The sequence below is a fragment of the Syngnathoides biaculeatus genome, chromosome 7 (genome assembly GCF_019802595.1).
Source record: "Syngnathoides biaculeatus isolate LvHL_M chromosome 7, ASM1980259v1, whole genome shotgun sequence".
NCBI classification, from domain to species: Eukaryota; Metazoa; Chordata; class Actinopteri; order Syngnathiformes; family Syngnathidae; genus Syngnathoides; species Syngnathoides biaculeatus.
Genome location: NC_084646.1, coordinates 23,579,307 through 23,599,291, shown reverse-complemented (window position 1 = coordinate 23,599,291; position 19,985 = coordinate 23,579,307). Strand labels below are relative to the sequence as shown.

Below are 19,985 nucleotides of genomic sequence, written 5' to 3'. Positions count from 1 at the left end.
CAATCTCACAATACATTTACTTTCATCACTTTCTTATTTGCTAACCTTTGTTTGGCTTTTGATTTGTGATGACAGCCAAGGGAAAACTCAGGTCAAACCCTTTGATTGCAATCTACAATGAAAACAGTATGGAAACAAACAGAACAGGACACAAAATCCCACAAATCCAATTTTTATGATGACCTCATATTAATAAAATGTAAATAAATCAATATCAGATTAATTGAATACTGACAGAATTTGTGTGCTTGTGTTTAAATATGACCAAAAAAGTGTCTGGGGGGATATCATACAGAATTGGAACAAATCCAGTTGGAAGATTCCAAAGGGATGAAAGTGGACCGTTCTGACCAGAACCGGATGAGCCAGTGTCCTGACTCACCAGCCCAGTTTATGTGCTTACACAACAGGCCAATGAAGTCCATTTACCCTCTGTCGTCTGTCATCACTTACTTCCTGGAAGGAAGGAGAACTTTAGAGAGTTGAGGTTTCAGTAATTAGGGCAGCTGCATGTCAGCGCGGAACTAAAGCAAATGACAAAGAATGAGAAATGAGTTGGAAGAAGGAGCCGAGGGAACCACTTGTCATAAGGTCTTCTTCACACGAGCTTGAGTTTCTTGGATGTTTCCTGTTCTTTTTTTTTAAAAAAAAAACAAGTGTAAAAGCAGAGATGGGAGTAAATCATGTCATCATTCTGTATGTGTAAGTCGTAAATGTCAAGTGTTTGTCTTCTCCATTCAAGCAAGTCCCAAGTTACTGTGGCAAAAATAAAAAATAATTCCAAGCAAGGTGCATAGAGTTGGTTTGAACAAGTCAAGTCATACAACCTTGATCAATCACAACATATAAACTGTATTTGCACATTAGCCAATTTACACTCTCGGGGCCTCTACGTATTAAAACATTCACCATCATATTTTTTAATGGTCCCAAACCAATCTACATTTGTCTATCACAATACTTTGTATTCTCAATTAGACGCACAACCGACGTGAAAAACATAATCCCTGAATACAAATGTGGTGACCGTATTTTTGGTGCTGTCACTGTGATACTTGCTTCACGAGGTAGCCACGATGTATTGAATTTTAAAAGAAAAGTTTGTGGTTTCTCTGGCTACCAGTCACAAATAAATAACTGTTATTTAAAAAAAAAATGGCCAGACTGTCTTGTAAATCAAGATTTTCAAATACTCTTTAAGGAGACAAGATTTACTGTATCTGGTCATATGGATTAAGTCCAAGTCAAAATCCAGTTGAGTCAAGCAAAGCCAATCAAAACGCAAGTCTTGGAGTTGCCCGCTTCAATCTGACCTCTGGTAATAGAGCTTGAGGAAAACATTAGAATGAAATTCAATGAATCGGCTTTCTGAGATTGATTGGGGAAAGAGTTGAACGCTCAAAAGCGAGGTCAAGGCCACTTATCTGACACAGGTCTAGAGGATTATCTCAGTGTCCTTCATCCACTGTTGTAAACGGCACTACAAGATAGGACTTTGGCCAAACTCATGCTCAGTGACGGTGTGGGATTGCTTCAAACTAAAGCTAAGACGCACATGCTCATGTTTTAAGGAGAAGCAACTTTTAGCCATGCATGACTTTCTTTGTAGACACGTCCAGAAATGTGGTTGACCATATCGCAGGCCTCTTGATACCTGAGTGAGACCCATAGAAAGAGCTAAAACTACTGTATGTGACCATTTGGGCTGCTTTTGACTGCACTATCCAATTTCTACAGCACGTAAATTATTGCAATTGATAGTTGTGTGTCCAGTAAATGCAAGGATCAGTTTTCTGTGATATGGTTTGACATGGTATATTGTAAGTGTACACAAAATGTGCAGATTGTATCCAGAAAGGAGCATGTCACAGAGTCTTTATTTTAGCACCTTTCATGAGCATGTCATGATTCGCCGATCCGATCGTCATTGATCGACTCCACAAAAGCCACTTACTCCGCGTCGCCATCCTGCGCAGTATATTAGAATACTAAAGCAAGGTTTTTTTGTTGTTGTTATTAGCATTCTCAGGTGTCTTTTGACGTGACAGCCAATAAACATATTAAAAACTTAACTTAAAATAATTGACGTGTGTTGGTAGTCACTGCTGGTCAGGACAGGAGGGCATGTCCTTTTAAGGCTTGTTTGAGGTGTGTTCACATACTTTTAATACGATACGGCTTGCAAGCAGGCAACAGAATGTTACGCAGCCTAGCAAGCTAATGCTAACGTTCGTGATTGTGTTTAAACATGCTGCTGCTCTGTTGAACACATGATATTGATCAGAGCAGCAAATTGCAAACTTTTTAGAGCTGCACACATACCGTACAGTTGGGAAATTTCACGGCACACGAACAAACAAAAATGTCACAAAAAGTAAATACATTAATTGGTGTATGTACCGTACTTAGTGCCATCTGCTAGACGAACATTGATTTGTTCTGTCTGTCGCTGTGCCTCACTGACATAAATAGATGAAGAAAGATAGTTTATTTATTGTAAATAGGTATTTTTTTTAGCGCAATTAAGCACACATGCATGTACAGTAAATGAATAGGTCATTTACATAGACTGATACAGAGGCCCCGTAGCTCAGTGGTTAGAGCACTGGTTTGGTAAACCAGGGGTTGTGGGTTCGTATCCCACTGGGGGCCTCCACCTCCTGAGAAGGGTTGCGTCAGGAAGGGCATCCGGCGTAAAAATTGTGCCAAACATATGTGCGTTCATCTGAGATGACACGCTGTGGCGACCCCGAAAGGGACAAGCCGAAAGAATACTTACTATTTACATAGACTGATTGCTCCATCTTGTGATCGGATGGGTGATCAGTTAAGTTTTTTAAACTCGCTGATGATGATCAGCCCCAAAAATCCAGATTGTGTGAAGCCTAGTTTAAAGTCCTTGGGAGTGGTAAAACTTTTCACCTTTAGTGCGATTTGGTTTGCTTTAATATGAGCTGCGCAGGCAGGTATAGTGTTTGTTTCTGCTTGTATGTTTCAGTGACCAAAGTGTTTCAGGCGTTGGAGTGCCACCCTGGGCCTGTGTTTTGTGCAAGGTGGGCGATGTGGAACAAGACTCAGGGGGACATGCTGACAGCTGGCTTCTATCAATAAATGTCGCAGGCAGGGGGCAGACTGAAAGAGAGAAGGAAATGCCGAGTTGAGCTGAGAATAAGGGAGGGGGCTGACAGATGTGGCAGAATATGCAACACAATGTGCTGACAGTCTGCTGCCCGCTTCATTCTGAGCAGGCTTGTCAATGAGTCATACGCTCTCGGAACAAATACTGATTCAAGTTCTTACATTTCAGTAGTTCCATTCAAAAAGGGAATCTTACGTGAAATTATACGGATTTGTAAAAGAAAGGCAATATTATCCTGAAGGCCAATTCATACCTAAATTCATTTTCCATACCACTTATCCCCACTAAGGTTGCTAAGAATCTAAATTCTAAATGAAAAATCATTTTCCAGTGTATTATTCTAAATGTGTGAGATTGGGGAAATTGAGTTTTTCGAGTCTGTAACCCAAAATCATAAAACCGAAATTATGGACTCTTATCACTCAACATGTTGTGAACTACTTTCACATTTCACTTTTTAGATGAAAAATAGTGGTAATATTTAAAATATATGTAGTATGTGTACCAGTAAAATATTTGGACATGCAACCTCAGTTACAACATGAGCAAGTGCATCCAAACTTCGGACTGGTACTGTATACTATTACAGTACTACAGTACATATTTCTCTGTATTGTTAAGATAAGAGCATATTGTGAGTATTTCATATAACAGGGTCAGAATAATAATTCTTATTCTTATCATTATTAATATTCCGAACACCACCACCAGTTTTAATGTGACAAAAACTTAAACCACAACAGATATCAGATGTCAAAGTAAAAGTTTTTATGGGAGGTGATGTGTGTATTTAAAGATTGGGGCAGAACAAGCTTGAAGCAAAATGGATTTATTGCTTTGGAAAATAAATCTTGAAATTGACACCACACTCAGCCAATCATCATCACAGCTATATATCTTATTAGAGCAGTAGTAAATACTCTATACAGTATAATATAATTCAATGTCATGATTATTGAGGGGGAATCATTTGATTGTGACCTTCAGGCGACTCCTCGTTTACATTTAGCCGGACCACCACTTCCAGTTTGAAGTTGTGGTGTAATCAGAGACTTGTAAGCAGATTATATCCTGTTGACTGTTTGCAAACAACTGACTCAGATAGACTGGATAGCTGAGGTATGAGGCGGCCATCTTTCTCTGTCCTGCGGCCTCCGCTTGTTCACTTTGAAGTGGCATGTTTGTGTGCACATGTTATTTAGAAGGCTGTCACAAAGCTTGGTTTGACTTGAGACATGATACGAACAAATCTGCACATCCTGTGCGATTTCAATTTATGGGATCTTGCAATTGGAATTTCCAGCATCATGGTATTCTTGAGAAAGCTCCTTTTATGTGCAGAGGCAGCTGCAATGTTGGCGAGGTGGAAGCTGGTCACTGTCCCTGCCAGTAAGGACGTTTCTGCCTCATTATCAGACTCTATCTGGTTGTCAGCAGGCCTCTCCTTCACTTCCTCCGTTTCTCCTTCTATGAAGAAATATCTGTGTGCAACAAGCTACATGTGTATATTGTACAATAACTCAGTAGTTTATTTTGCACATTTTTTTTACTTCACAACACATTTTTAAGTATTTGTATTTGCTGTCACTTTTCATTACCATGCATTTCTTTTCCTAATATTCAAGCACAGTGTTAATGTTCAAATCCAACAACATTAAGTCTATTACCCTATTAAATGTACTTAACTTTAGGACTGCTGCCTCGTTTTTGATGCAAAGTACACTGATGTAATGTTTTAACTTGGTCTTTGTGGTGACACACTTACCAAACTTACTCGCAAATTCCACGATTTCCTGATTTCTATAATAGGTTGTTACTCTTTGTGACATGCTCAAAAGAGACAAAGCAGAATTTTACACCATCTTGTGTTATCTTTGTACCAAGGAACTACATTGAAATGACACCTCACAACTGAGATGAAAATGTTAAGAAGATTGTTGGTTGCTGCATGTGCACCTGCACTACGGGTGCAATTTTATTTTAAATTAAATCATCTGTAGTCCCTTTCTTTATAATGTTGTAAAATGAGTTAAAATGATATTAAAGTGCTTTGTGATCATAGTTTGTAGTAAATGTGTGGTTTGAATGAGGAATATAGGCAATTATTAACTTTTTACGGGGCACATGATTTACTGGTGGTTTTTCACTGTTCACAGCAGGACGAGATCCCTATGCTTTACAAATACTGTACATTGGAATTATTGTACTTAAAAGCAGCGGGCACTTTATCTTTTGTCATATAAACAACATTCCAGCACAATCAGCGTAAGAATGCAGTCGTTGGCTCTTTGACAGTGTGTCCTCAACTAGGAAGTTTAAACAAAGAAATGTGATTATTAACAAATTGTTTTTTGGGGGTTTGAATGAGAACAATTGGGAATTCAACCAGTCTAAAAGAGCAGGTTTACCTTTGGAGGTTCCACCACATGCCGACACCCATTATGTAGTATCACATGAAGTAGAGAGAGGATTGCTCCACTGCAGTTTACCTGTAGTTTCTCTTTTGTTGTGTCTCTGCAGCCTCTGGCACGGTGGTGCAAGTTGCTGCCCAAAGATGCCGCCAAGATGCCAGAGAGTGCGTGGAAGCTGGTCTTCTACACCATGTCGTGGTGCTACAGCACCTACCTGCTCTTCTTTACCTCCTACCCCTTTTTCCACAACCCACGCTCCGTCTTCTACAGTAAGTCGCAAGAGACTGGGCGCATTCATGTAAAGTCACATCATTCGGTTAGATACAAACTCTGGATGATGACACTAAATTCAATCCAAATCATTCACAATAATCAGCAGTTTGGCAAATAGATCTGAATCAAGACCCCTTTTATTTTCCAAATATTGTACGTCAACAATAAGTAATTTCTCTCTGATAGATGGAGCCGCACTAGTAAAACAATAGACAGCCATTTTGACCAAAAAAACCCAAACATTTTTTTAGACATAAAAACATTAAAAATGGATAATCACTTAGCAATAAACGGTTACCTCTCAGTAATGTGGTAAAGCTGATACAGTTACAGTAGTGAAAATGGTAATTTAATGTTATCAATTTAATGGCAAGAGAGAAGAATCTGTTTAAATGTCAGCTAGTTTTAGTTTGCATTATTTGTACAGGATGTGGAGGGTCCAAGAAGATGTTGCATGATCTTGTCATATTTCGACCAGCATGGAAGCCCTTGAAGCTGGGTGGTAGGGTACTGACATGAATAGTGACCACCCATTCATTCATTTTCTCTTCCGCTTATCCTCACTCGGGTTGCAGGTGTGCTGTAGCCTATTCCAGCGATCTTGGGTCAAGAGGTGGGGTAATAATTGAACTGATCGCCATCAATTTGCCAGGCACATATGAACTAAGACCAATTAACACTCCTATTCACACTTAGCAGACTAGCAAAAGCTCATCCATGGTTTTATCTCAAGTAGACTTGACTACTGTAATGGTCTTCTGACTGGACTCCCCCCAAAATTGAGCATTAAACAGCTGCAGCTCATTCAGAATGCTGTAGTTCATGTTCTGACCAAAACAAAGAGGTCAGAGCAGATAACTCCAATCCTAAAATCCTTTCGCTGGCTTCCAGTCAGCTTTAGATCAGATTTTAAAGTTCTGCTCCTGGTTTATAAATCACTAAAGGATTTAGGTCCTGAATACATGAAAGAAATGCTTACGGAATACAAACCCAGTAGAGCTCTGAGATCGACTGACTCAGGTCAAATAGTGGAGCGCATAGTTCAAAGCAAACAAGGTGAAGCAGCATTTAGCTACTACAGTATGCTGCACACAAATGGAATACGTTGCCAACAGAGGTGTGGTCAGTCCCAAGTGTGAATTTGTTTTTAAATCCAGGTTGAAAACTTTTCTTTTTTCTCATGCTTTTTAGAATATGTCCACTTTTTGATCATATTACTTGCATAGTATGCGGTTTTAATTGTAATTGTTTTCAAATGCCTTTAATCATGTAAAGCACATTTTGTTACCTTGTGTATGAAATGCTCTATACAAATAAATTAGTTTTGCTTACAAAAAATTTAGGGTCTTCAATCAACCTGCAAGCTCAACACAGACTGCGCTGGGATTTGAATCCCAGACCTAAGAAATGTGAGGCAGATCTGATGACCTGTCAGATAGATGGGTTGACAAGGGCCTGCTATATTTACCTCACCTCACCCCATAGGATTTCTTTTTTGTGTTTCAAAGATAAAGTTTATTCAAGAAAAAACATGAAAGAAGAAGCATGCAAAGAAATTGATTATGGCCTTTGTGTTAAAGTGTGCTGGAGTGTACGAAGTAGACTACAGTACTATGTAAATATTAAAGCCCAGCAAGGTTACCGTACGAGATTGTACTTTGTAAACAGTAATTTGAATTTTACTTTAAATGTTACAAAAGGGGTGGCACGGCGGCGCAGCTTGTAAAGCATTGGCCTCCCAGTTCTGAGGACCCGGGTTCAATCCCGGCCTGTGTGTAGTTTGCATATTCTCCCTGTGTCTGCATGAGTTTTTTTCTGGGTGCTCCGGTTTCCTCCCATATCCCAAAAACATGTAACATTAATTGGACACTCTAAATTGCACCTCGGTGTGATTATGAGTCCGGCTGTTTGTCTTGATTTGTCCTGAAATTGGCTGGCAAGCAGTTCAGGGTGTACCCTGCCTCCTGCTCGTTGACAGCTGGAACAGGCTCCAGCACTCATACGACCCATGTGAGGATTAGCGGCAAAGAAAATGGATGGATGGATGTGACAAAAGCATATTTTCTCAATAAAAATGGCATATCTACTTTTGTATCCCTGAATACATGTACGCCATTTCCTTTGAAGCCTCTGATGATGTGTTGGTTTGTAGCGGATATGATAATATTGTGGTTGAAGTGTGGCCATAATATTACCTTGCCTCGCATCGACTGTAATTGGCAGATGTTGAGCTGGTGTGACAACTGTTGAGGCAGTGTTCACAGGAGGCAGAGCTACTTGCCAGGATTAATTTTTGTCACATGGATGTGATTGAAATCACTCCCTTGCGACCCAAAGATTGCACAACTGTAATATCTGTCTGTACACAATACACAATATTAAATACACGGTCGTTATCCACCCATCCATCCATCTGTCCATCCATATCTATTATCTATAGCCCTCATCCATTCTGGTCACAGGAGAGCCGGAGAATATCTCAGTTGACTTTAGATGAGAATACACCCTGATCTGCTTACCAGCCAATTGCGGGGCACATACAGACAAATAACCTCTCACACTCACATCTATGGACAATTTGGAGTCTTCGGTACAAGATGTATTTTTTGGGGGAATGTGGGGGGAAGGTGGAATACTCGGTGAAAACTCACATAAGTAATAGCCGAAAATGCAAACTCGGCGCTGGAGCTGCAATTCAAACCCCAGATGTATCGACCGCGACAGAGACGTGTGAACCATTAGGCCACCACGCTGCACCAGTTTTGTATTGCTGCATGAAATTTACTCCCACAAACCACACATAGTTACTGTTTGTTCATTCAACCACTTTATTTTGTGGAAAAAGAGCCCATTTGTGAGAAAACACTACACTACAAAGACTGCCAGTTCACATCTGGTGCTGGCATTGTGAGTGAATCGAGTCCGAAATTCAGTTGTTCTTCCAAGTTAATGTTATTTGTATCTACCGTGTATCCGACACTGACGTTATCATTTTATTGTGTCCCATAGACTGGAAGAGTGGAATGTCAGTGCCTATAGACATCGCAATCGCCTACCTGATCCAAGGCAGCTTCTACGGTCACTCCATATATGCCACTGTTTACATGGACTCCTGGAGGAAGGACTCTGCTGTCATGGTGGTGCATCACATCATCACCCTGGCACTCATCTGTTTTTCTTATGCCTTCAGGTAGGATTTTTTTTCGTTATTGCCATCAAAATTTTTACATGCAGCCACACCTGTGGTCTACAAGCCATAGTAACATCTTGTAGGTACCACAACGTGGGTATCCTGGTGTTATTCCTCCATGACGTCAATGACATCCAGCTGGAGTTCACCAAGCTCAATGTCTACCTGAAGTCAAGAGGAGGAGGCTACTTCCTGCTCAATGATGTGCTCGCCAACATGGGCTCGGTGAGCTTCAGCATCACCTGGTATGTATATGAAAACAGGGGATATATAGATTTACTTCAAACTACACAGAAAACAAGATTGATCATAATAGTGAATCACCTCCATGTAGATCTCTATCGAGTCTGAATCCCATTAAAATTGTGAATTTCAATGCTAAAATTGAGACATTTTCATCTTTGTCAAAAGAACAGAAAATGCCACATGAATTGAAAATTTCAAAAATCAGATGGTAGACAAATTTCCCATCAGGGTAATCTGAAAAGAACAAGGATTATCGTGCGTGGAAAAATGAGAAAACATATTTTGGCGGACCGCTGGTAAACCTATGTGCTAAAAATCCAGCACAGCAAAATCTCAATAACATGGTGGCCATTTTTCTGGAACTACTTATAGCACAAAAATGATTTCAGAAGCAAATGTCCTCAACCAAATTGCTAATTATTTTACACCATGCTACAGTATATGATCAAGTATTTCAAATGAGCTTTGATGAATGTTAATATGCTCACAATGTCTATGCTAACCCTATACTGCAACATTGCGAGGAACAAAAGCACAAATATAGATTAATAAGGATTTTACATCTTGCCCTTTATTTATATACAAAGGCAAATTGAAAAAAATACATGCTAGCAGTTGTTATGCTAACGTACAGAAAATCAAAACTACTGACAAGTGATGGTGCTAAGGAAGATTGCTGATGAGTTTACATCATGTTTTCCGGTCGAGTCATGACTGGTCTGCTTTTTGCAAAATTACATATAATTAAGTTTTTTTTTTTACCTTGTGGAACCTGTCCACAGTAAAGCTTTGTATGTTGGGGAGTTTAGACTAGAATGTTCCTGGGAAGATTTAAGTTAATCTTCACCGAATATGCATGTACACAAACACTTCACGTGTACTTCTTTAATTCATCCAGCTTCCATACCGCTCATCCTCACTAAGGTCATGGGCATGCTGGACGTTATCCCTGCTAACTTTGGGTGAAAGGCGGGGTACACCCTGAACTGCTCACCAGCCAATTGCAGGGCACATTTAAACAAACAACCATTCGAACCAACATTCACACCTTCGGCCAAATTAGAATTCAATTAACCTACTCCCAACTCCAGCAGAACCACGTACTGGGGACAGTGAGGGACATTGAGTCTAAGTGGACCTGTTTCTGTACCTCCATTGTCGGCTGACTGAAGCAGTTACCATAAGGTGGTCTGTGCCTGTTGTTGCAACAATCCCCGATCATGTTGGCGGTCACCACTATTAAGGGATGCCATCAAGCTGAAGGAGTCCTATTGCCCTTTTTTAGCCTGCAGGACTCCTGAGGCCACTGATTGGTACCAGGAAGCCAAGGAAAATACGGCTTTTGTGGTCAGTGAGGCAAAAACTCAGGCATGGGAGGAGTTTGGTGAGGTCACAGTGAAGAACTTCCAGATGGGTTCAAGGAAATTCTGGTCCACCATCCAGCATCTTGGGAGGGCAAAGCAGTGCGCCATTAACGCTCTGTATAGTGGGGATGGGACACTGCTGACCTCAACTTGGGATATTGTGAATCAGTGGGCTGAAACTTTGAAGACCTCCTCAATTATATTGACACCTTTCCTGGAGCAAGCAGAGTCTGGGGCCTCGGAGGTGGGTTCTCCTATCTCTGAGGTTGTTGTCACTGAGGTGTTTAAAAAGTTCCTCAGTGCCAGGACCCCGGAGGTGGATGTGATTCATCAGGTGTTCCTGAAGACTTTGGATGTTGTGGGGCTGTCCTGACTAACAAGGCTCTGCAACATGGGATGAACATCAGGGACAGTGTCTATGGATGGGCAAACTTGGTTGGGGCGTGTTACAGTTAGAGGGGATCACACTCCACAGCCTCCCCGATAAGGTCTATTAGAGGGTTCTGGAGAGGAGGGGTCCGGTTCTGCGGCCTCAGCATTGCATTTACGTTTTTTTTAGATGATGTGGTTCTGATAGCGTCATGAAATTAGGACCTTCAACTGTCGCTGGAGTGGTTGGGAAAGTGAAGTGGCTAGGATGAGAATCAGCACCTCCAACTTTGAGACCATGGTCCTCAGTTGGAAAAGGTTGGATTGCCCTCTCCAGGTTGGGGACGAGATCCTGCCAAAATGGAGGAGTACATGTACATATCTCAGGGTCTTGTTAATGAGTTAGGGAAGAATGGAATGGAAGATTGACAGGTGTATTGGAAAATGAAGAAAGAGCTGAGTCAAAAGGCAAAGCTTTTTTCCCGAAAGAACTGGATGAGGGGGCTGGGGAGAAGAAAGTCTGGGCTTCCCTGTTTCATCTGCTGCCCACAAAACCCGACCTCATATAAGCAGAAAAAAATGGATGGATTGGTTCAGTGATTAATTAACACACCACCAGATAAAGCCCCCACATTACTGGTGGTACTCATACCACACTTGACTCATTGTTTTCGATTAGTAATTATTTTATGAACATCATGCCATGTAGTACTATATTGCCATCACACAATGATCTGATTTTGGAGATGTATGTGTTCTTTTGTGTCATCATTTCTCTGCTCCTCAGGTTCTGGTTCCGTCTCTACTGGTTCCCCCTAAAAGTGCTGTATGCTACCTGTGTGTCAGTCCCCAACATTCCCTTCTACTTCTTCTTCAACATTTTGCTCCTCTGCTTGTTGCTCATGAACATCTACTGGTTCTTGGTAAGAAGACAACAGCAATACTGTGGTATCTTGTTTCGATTGAGGGAATTCTTGCTATTATCACTGGAATCTTCAGTTTATAGCGATTACTTTTCATGGGATTTTATAGTCCACTGAGTAGGCCTGCACAATATTGGAAAAAATGATTTAGATTTTTTCTTAAACCTCCCATGTCATGTAGGATCAGTGTTGGGAAAGTCCATTTTCTGTGCAAACTAGTTCAAAGTTCAGTTCATAATTCCAAACACAAACTAGTTCAGTTCATACTTTGAACGAATAATACTACTAATAATACTCTCAAAATATTGGCATTTAATTTCTCCATTGTAGCCAGACATTGTTTGAACTAAGCAAACCAAAGCAAAGCAAACTTTACACATAGAGCACATTTTATACACAAGGTAAATCAATGTGATTTACATGATTAAAAGCATTTAAAAACTAAGAAAGAAAACAGCTTATCAATTAAAACCAAACAAAGAAGAAAAAATAGTAAAATCAAAACGATATACAGAACAAGAAAGCATTTTTAACCTGGACTTAAAAACATTCACATTTGGGACTGATGTCACGCCTGTTGGCAACTTATTCCAATTGTGCGCAACAAAATAGTTAAATGCTGCTTCACCTTATTTGCTTTGGACTCTGTGCACCACTTTTTGACCTGAGTCTGTCGATCTCGGAGCCCAACTGGCTTTATATCCCATTAGAATTTCTTTCATGTATTCAGGACCTAAACCATTTGGAGATTTATAGACCAGTAACAGAACTTTAAAATCTATTCTAAAGATGACTGGGAGCTAATGTAAAGACTTGAGAATTTGTTCTGGTCAGAACCCGAGCTGCAGCATTCTGAATGACCGGCAGCTGTTTACTGCTCTATTGGGGTAACCCAGTCAGAAAAACATTACAGTAGTCAAGTCTACTTGAGCTAAAAGCATTGATGAGCTTCTCCTGGTCTGCTTGACACATGCACACCTTAACTCTTGTTCTACAGATGGTAAATGGCAGTCTGAGTAATGCATTTCATATAACTGTTGAAAGTCCCAGGTTCTATCATACATGGAACGATATAGAGCAGCATGGCTCCGAGGAATGTGAAAGAAATATTTGGACTCAGCAACACGCTATTTGATACAATAACGTTTTTTTTTTCTGTTGTCTTTTTGTATTTTTATCTAGGAAGCACACTAAATACTTGTGCTTCATGGAAGTATATAAGTAGTGTACGTCAACAATGTCACCTTGTCAAAACACACTCACATGGTCATTTTGGATAAAATGTGAATTTTTCAAATATCCATTCACTATCTGAGGCAGTTAGGATCACGGGAGTGCTGGAGTCTATCTCAGCTATCATCCACCGGGAGGCGGGGTGAACTGGTTGCCAGCCAATCGCAGGGCACATAGAGACAAACAGCCGCACTCACAATCACACCTAGGGGCAATTTGGAGTGTCCAATTGATGCATGTTTTTCAGATGTGGGAGGAAACTGGGGGTACCCGGAGAAAACCCAGGCAGGCACGGGGAGAACATGCAAGCACCACACAGGCGGGGCCGGAATTTGAACCCCACTCTTCAAAACTTTGTGGCCAACATTTTACAGCTGATCTACCGTGACACCCACTTTTGAATATTTTCAAATAATTTTGGGCTATTTATGTACAATAACTTTGTATTGTACTTGGCCTTTTAGGGCAGGAAAAAACCTACAAAACAATAACAATTTTGGACTATACAGTAATATGGGTGTATATGCCATGGAAAAAATTGTTTTAATGTAATAAACAATTGGCTATATTGGACAATCCTACCACCCCTGTTAGGAAGTTCTACAAAGCTTCCACTCCAGGAATCTATTCTTATATCATAAAACAAAGTAAATATGATGCCTTGCTCCCATTTAGTGCCTGTTTTTATGGCGATTAAAATTGCTTTCAGGCCAAATGCGATGGAAAGGAGTGACGTCAGCCCCCTTCTGACACTAACGACACACAAAAATGTCACGACATAAAAATACGTCTTTGGGTTAGGTGATCAAGTTCTAAAAACTGTAAAGAATTATGTTATTGATATTTTAACTGAATCATTCTTAGTCACCAATTCAGGAAGGGCATCTGGCATAAAAAGTGTGCCAAACAAATATGCGTTCATCTAGATGACATTCTGTGGTGAACCCTAACGGGACAAGCCAAAAGGAAAACAAGAAGATGTACAGTATTACATCACATTTCGCCAGTTACGGATCTCACCTTGCGCACTCACACAGCTGCCGTCTGCCTACCGAGCTTCGTTCTCCATACAAAATAGATTAATTCATTCATACATAATAGTTATCATACAAGGAGATATCACACGCTGGGCTGCTACGTGTTGTTTGAAGCATTATAAATTGGGTGCATGTACATGGGTACTAATCTTATCAGCATGTCCAAACCGGTCCCTCTGCTGGTCACTTTTAATATTACCATCTATTCATTTTATAATACACTACACCAGCATCGGCGCAGACTCTGGAATGCATCTATTGCGCACCTGTACATTGTAATGATGATGCTTGAATAAAATATCATCAAGCGCTGCATGTGAGAAAGAAGAAACAATTGTTGATGCACTTTTCAGGAACATATAAGCACAAAGGGGTCACTGATGGTGTAACGGTACATAAGCCTGACTTTGGTGCAGTCTGCGTGGGATCGATTCCCGCTCAATGATGTCAATATATGACTTGTGACTGACTGGCGACGAGTTCGGGATGTAGTCCGCCTTTCACCTCTAGTTAGCTCGGGTAGGCTCCAGCACTCCCGCAACCTTTGTGAGGATAAGTGGCTTGGTAAATAGATAAACACAATGACCACATCCAGAAAGTGACTGCTGACACTCACATGCAGAGTAACCCACCAGGACGAGCCTCTAAAAGGCAAACATCCAAATCACAGACACTACAATATATACAGTGTTTTCTATTGACATCAGGGTTGCAATTTTTAACGTGAGAATTGTTAAAGTATGTTTTAATACGTGTAAATGTGTTTAAAGCTTGAGGAAGAGGTTAAAGTTGTATTTCACCCCAAAAAATGTATATGCTCTTTATTTCAGATTTCCACGTATTGGAGGTGGCTTTGGAACCTCCATGGGTTCACTGTAAATCCAATTGACATTAATAAGGATGAAATCTGTGCATTTCCCCACAACAGTTCATCGTCATATTCGTGGTAAAATTGCTGAAGATGAAGGAGGTGAACGATGTCAGGGAGTATGAGGAGGAGGACGGCTCCAAGGCAGCAGCGGGACTGCTCCGAAAACCTCAGGCGGCAGCCACAAGTCGTGACAGTGAGCAACCCAATGATGATGCTGGACATCACATCTCTGACGATAGGTGAGAAGATACTGACCCTCGATCTTTCTGACGTCCCAGCCACTAAATCCCATCCTACCAATTAACATCAGCCAACTGTGCATTAAATGAAGAGAGTACATTAATAGTCCACACAGGACATTAGTACACAGAAATCCGCAACTGTGCTAACCACCGCACACAGTTTTTTTTTTGTTTTGTTTTTTTTTTTTTTCAGTTCAGGGCAAGAGATGGGCAAAGTATGACATGCAGGCCATCTCTGTTCTTCTTCCCTCTGTCATGAACGGGGCTCGAGGGTGGACCCAAATGCACGACTCAAGAGACAAGCAGACAGTGCAGAAGAAACCTTTATTCGGTCCAAGGTCTGGGATCAGGCAGACAGTCCACACAATCAGAAGTAATAGTACGGCAGGCTTACGAGGGTGGTCAATGGACAGGCGTGGGTCGGTACACGGAGAGCAGAAGGCAGGCAAACAGGAGTGCGGGAACGAGGCATCAAGGACGCCGATCTGGCGGAGGACAAGTCGTCCCCCGGGTCCTATATATACTGGGAGGCATCAGCTGGGACAAGGTGCAGGTGTGCGCTGACTAATTGGCTAGCCACACCCAGCCTGAGCAGGAAGCCAGGAGCATGACGCCCTCAGAGATTTCATTCCTAATTGTTGCATTAATTAAGCTTTCTTCCTAAAATTGGTTCAATAAAATGCATTTACCTCTCCTTGAGGCATTACCTTCTCATGGTGGAGGGTGTTGTGTGTCCCAATAATCCTAAGAGATAAGTCATTCATGACAAACAGATCCTAGGTGAGGGACCAGACAAAGCACAGCTTCAAAAACCCCTACCATGAATAAAACAGATGGATAGAAGTTTCCCTTGCCTGGACGCAGGACACCATGGGCCCCCATTGTAGCCAGGCCTGGATGTCAGCCTCGAAGGTGAGGGCCAGGTGTCAGGGGCCTACACTCATGGGGCCCAGTTGGGCACAGCCTGATAGGGTAACATAGGTCCCGCTTCCCATGGGCTCACTACCTGTGGGAGGGGCCATAGGGGTCAGGTGGAGTGTGAGACGTGCTGTGCCCAAAGGCAGGGACTTGGTGATCTAAACAACGACTACAGAGACTGACTCTTTGGATATGGAATGTCACCTCTCTGGTAGGGAAGGAGCCCCAGCTGGTGTCTGCAGTCAAGGGGCTCTGACTACATTTAATTGGGCTCGCCTCCACCCACAGCTTGGGCTCTGCTGCTGGGAAACTTAAATGCTCACATGGGCAATGATAATTTGACCTGGAAGTGGGTGATTGGGAGGAATGGTCCACCTGACCAGAACCCGAGTGGCGTTCAGTGATTGGACTTCTGTGCTCAATGCAGATTATCCATAACAAACACCATGTGCACTTGGCAGCAGGAGACCCTACGTCACAGTTTGATGATCGACTTTATGTTTGTGTCACTGGACTTGCAGCGGCATGTCCTCAGAACTGTGAGCCAGAGGAGCTAACAACTAAATCAACCAGTGTCACGGAATGAGTTTTCTTCGACTTGGAAGGTTCCACTGTTGTCAGGATGGTCTATGCCACTCTCTTAAGTGTTAATTAGTTGTGGCCTCAAAGATGTATGTGTGTTGTTGTGACACGCAAAGTGTACATGATAACGCACAGAAAATGCCAAGTCGACTTAAATCTACGTACATGTCTGCGTACATACGTTCCGCTATCTGAAGTTGTGGATAGTCATATCTTAACTCCATATTATCTTCTACCTTTGACCTGTGTGCCCTAAAGAAAAAGGATTGCAAGTTGTTATGTTTATGTTATGTTTGTTTGAGTAACTTTAAAAAGATGCTCTTCGTGCATGTTGCCCCAGGCCACTGTGCACCCAAAAAGAACACAGCCAGACAGTGATTCTCAACTGGTGGGTCTGGACCCAAAAATGGGTTGCAAACAGCTTGGTTTACAACAAGGCCAGAGGCGTGCAATGAACTACTTTGTAATGCGGCATACGAATATCTGGCCGGCACAGGCAGCACAAGAAGGCACACTCAGTTACAACTGCATTGACTGTTTCTCATTTGTTTTGTACTTTATCTATGGTGTTAAACTGTTTTCATTCAAATCCTGTACTGTAATTAGGACCTTTATTTGGGTCTCGTCACACATCCCATGTCGGACTTACCTTTTATTTGGAAAATCACATTATTTGACAGGTGTGTGTCAGACATTTTATTTCATGGCAGAGGTGGAGCTCGGAACTTGCCTCAGCTCATAGGCTAAATTTACACTATATTCCTGACGCCCACGGCCCTGAATTAGCATACTTACAGCGGTTTACTTTCATCATAATTTAACCTAATTGATGGCATTTAAGAGTAGGACATACAGGTTAAAAAAAAAAAGGTTGACCTGAAGGTTTACACTTCCATCAATTTGCTTAGGTTCTCGCCACAGGAGTGATGTTACATCCAGAATGGACATTATTGGGCAAACGTTTTTCTTTTGAGGAAAAACTATCACAGACTGACGGGGTGGAATGTTAAATTGGGGACACACCATAGATTATATTCCACAGCGTCTGTATCAAGGATGAAGTGATCTTCATCAAAATAGGGTAAAATCTTTGGGCCCCGTGCCTGAAAGGGGGACAGGGCCACAGCCAGGACCCGAGTGACAGAGATAGTCCAAACGGGAGGAGTCTGAATTGGAATTGTTGACCTTGAACAGAAAAACACAGGAACTTCCAGTTGTGGGTGGGCTATTGATATGTGGAAATCGGCATCGTCCAAATCGATGGTCGTGAACCATTTGCCCTGAAAAAAGAGCCTGCAGTACCTCTCTAGTGCATAGAATAACTTTAAAAAAAATGATCAAGGAAAACACAGCTGATGACACATGATCCAGGCCAAAATTCATGGTGCTGGTAAGCGTCATGAAAATGTCAGTCAGAAACCATCACGGAAAGGTCTCCTTCCCCTCACCAAAAGAAGCCACGTACAACCAGACAGCACCTTGGGTCCAGGCCTTGACCGTCAGAGACTCAAGGAGAGAATGCATTTGCACAAGCGCTGCATTAATGCCATCCACCTTGAAGGACAGGCTGGCAGAGTGTTCCCCCATGCTACGCCTACGCGGAACTCTTACCCTCCAGCAGCTGGGGTGACTGTTAATCAGAACCAGGCTCTTTCAAAGTGGCCAACCGATCGGCACATTAGTAAGGATGGCATACTGCTGGAATTCATGTAAGCATCTTCAGTAAGTCCTTCTTCCTTAAGGTGTTCGATCTCCACACATACGAGACATAAATCATGACCATCATCTAGCTGAAGCGGACTCATACAAGCCCTAAAACACAAAAACTCCATTCTGGCATCAATGAGCCACTCTTCAATTAGTTCGAGCAAGGAAACACCACTCTTGATCCAGGCAGTTCCACAGCCATCGACCATGTGGACCTGAAAGGGCCAGTTGTGATCAGAAGCAGGAGACCACGTTGATGTGAAAATGGCACTGTTGATTGTAATATTAGAGGAATTTACATTATTGGACTGAAAATACCACTTGTGGTCAAACTGTCAGAAACAGAAATCCAAGAGGAACACGATGCACTGAGAAGATATTTAGCTTGGCTGAAGGCACCAACAAGGTTTGCCTCACTTGGACAGTGGTAGCTTTGAAGTATGATGAAAGACAAAGCAAGCAACACTGTGTCGTCATGAAAGTGCACCAAAACACTGCTGAACTAAAACGAACAATAAAGAGACTTACTTTGCCACAAGCTTATAAGGTGAGGAACTGGGAGGTCACATGTGATTTTGTTGTTGTTCAAATCTCGATCTTCACATGCGCAAGAGGGATCATCCAGTGGTTGAAGCACCGCCTTTGGGAATCAGGAGAGATGAAGTAGGGTGACTCTCAATTTGGGACTGGTGGGAGCAGCTCCGTAGACCAGACCAACATGTATGTGATATGGTGCTCATTCACTCATAACTTCCACAGACATGCCGTAGTCTGTAATCGCTTCTGCTGGGACCGCTGATGTATCAATTAACTTAATATTCATCAATGAATGTTTCAATAGAGAAATGTTAAAATAGCTATTTGTGACTGCTTTATTATGTCGAATCGTTTAGATGTGCAGGTTGTAACTTGACTTCCTGTTATTTCGAAGGGTACACACTAGAACTCTGAAATCACAGGGCCGTAAAGGTCAAGTGTCACCCCTATAAACATTCTAAAATAGATATTGAAATGAAAAATACATATAACATTATTCACTTCAATGTCCATACGAAAAGCTAAATATGAGGGGAGAGCACGTCATCCATGCGCAATGTTGCGGAAGTGTCATTCGACGACATCCAAGTGGTCGCCATATTGGCTGCATCTCCTGTCCGTGACGTCACCACGGACATTTTCCCATTGAAAACACGCTGTGGCCCCTACTATGGGACACGCCCCTTCAGACACAGAAGGGAACATCTCACAATCGAGGGACGTGTCCGGGGCAATATTGTTTTGAGCCATATTTCAATGATATGCGGATTACTTCGAACAACAGATTGCCAGACAGTGTGTATGAGCCAGCCTGGCCGGAGCCGTGCTCGTCCGCCAGGCACGACTTGGCGGGCGGCTCGTCCGCCCATCTACTATGAGACACAGAAGCTCTTTTCAAAGTTGAGAAGATCTCACAATTGAGTGAAGTGTGTGGGGCAATATT

At 41.9% G+C, this 19,985-nt stretch overlaps 1 protein-coding gene across 1 annotated transcript in view; it reads left to right on the top strand.

The window, feature by feature from the left end:
• cers1 (ceramide synthase 1) overlaps window positions 1-19,985 on the top strand; it is a 45,337-nt gene that overhangs the window by 20,454 nt on the left and 4,898 nt on the right. Inside the window, exons 2-6 of the mRNA XM_061826288.1 lie at window positions 5,660-5,819; window positions 8,833-9,013; window positions 9,097-9,258; window positions 11,780-11,915; window positions 15,114-15,295. Coding sequence (XP_061682272.1) covers window positions 5,660-5,819; window positions 8,833-9,013; window positions 9,097-9,258; window positions 11,780-11,915; window positions 15,114-15,295 — 821 coding nt within the window. The remainder of the gene's footprint in view (window positions 1-5,659; window positions 5,820-8,832; window positions 9,014-9,096; window positions 9,259-11,779; window positions 11,916-15,113; window positions 15,296-19,985) is intronic.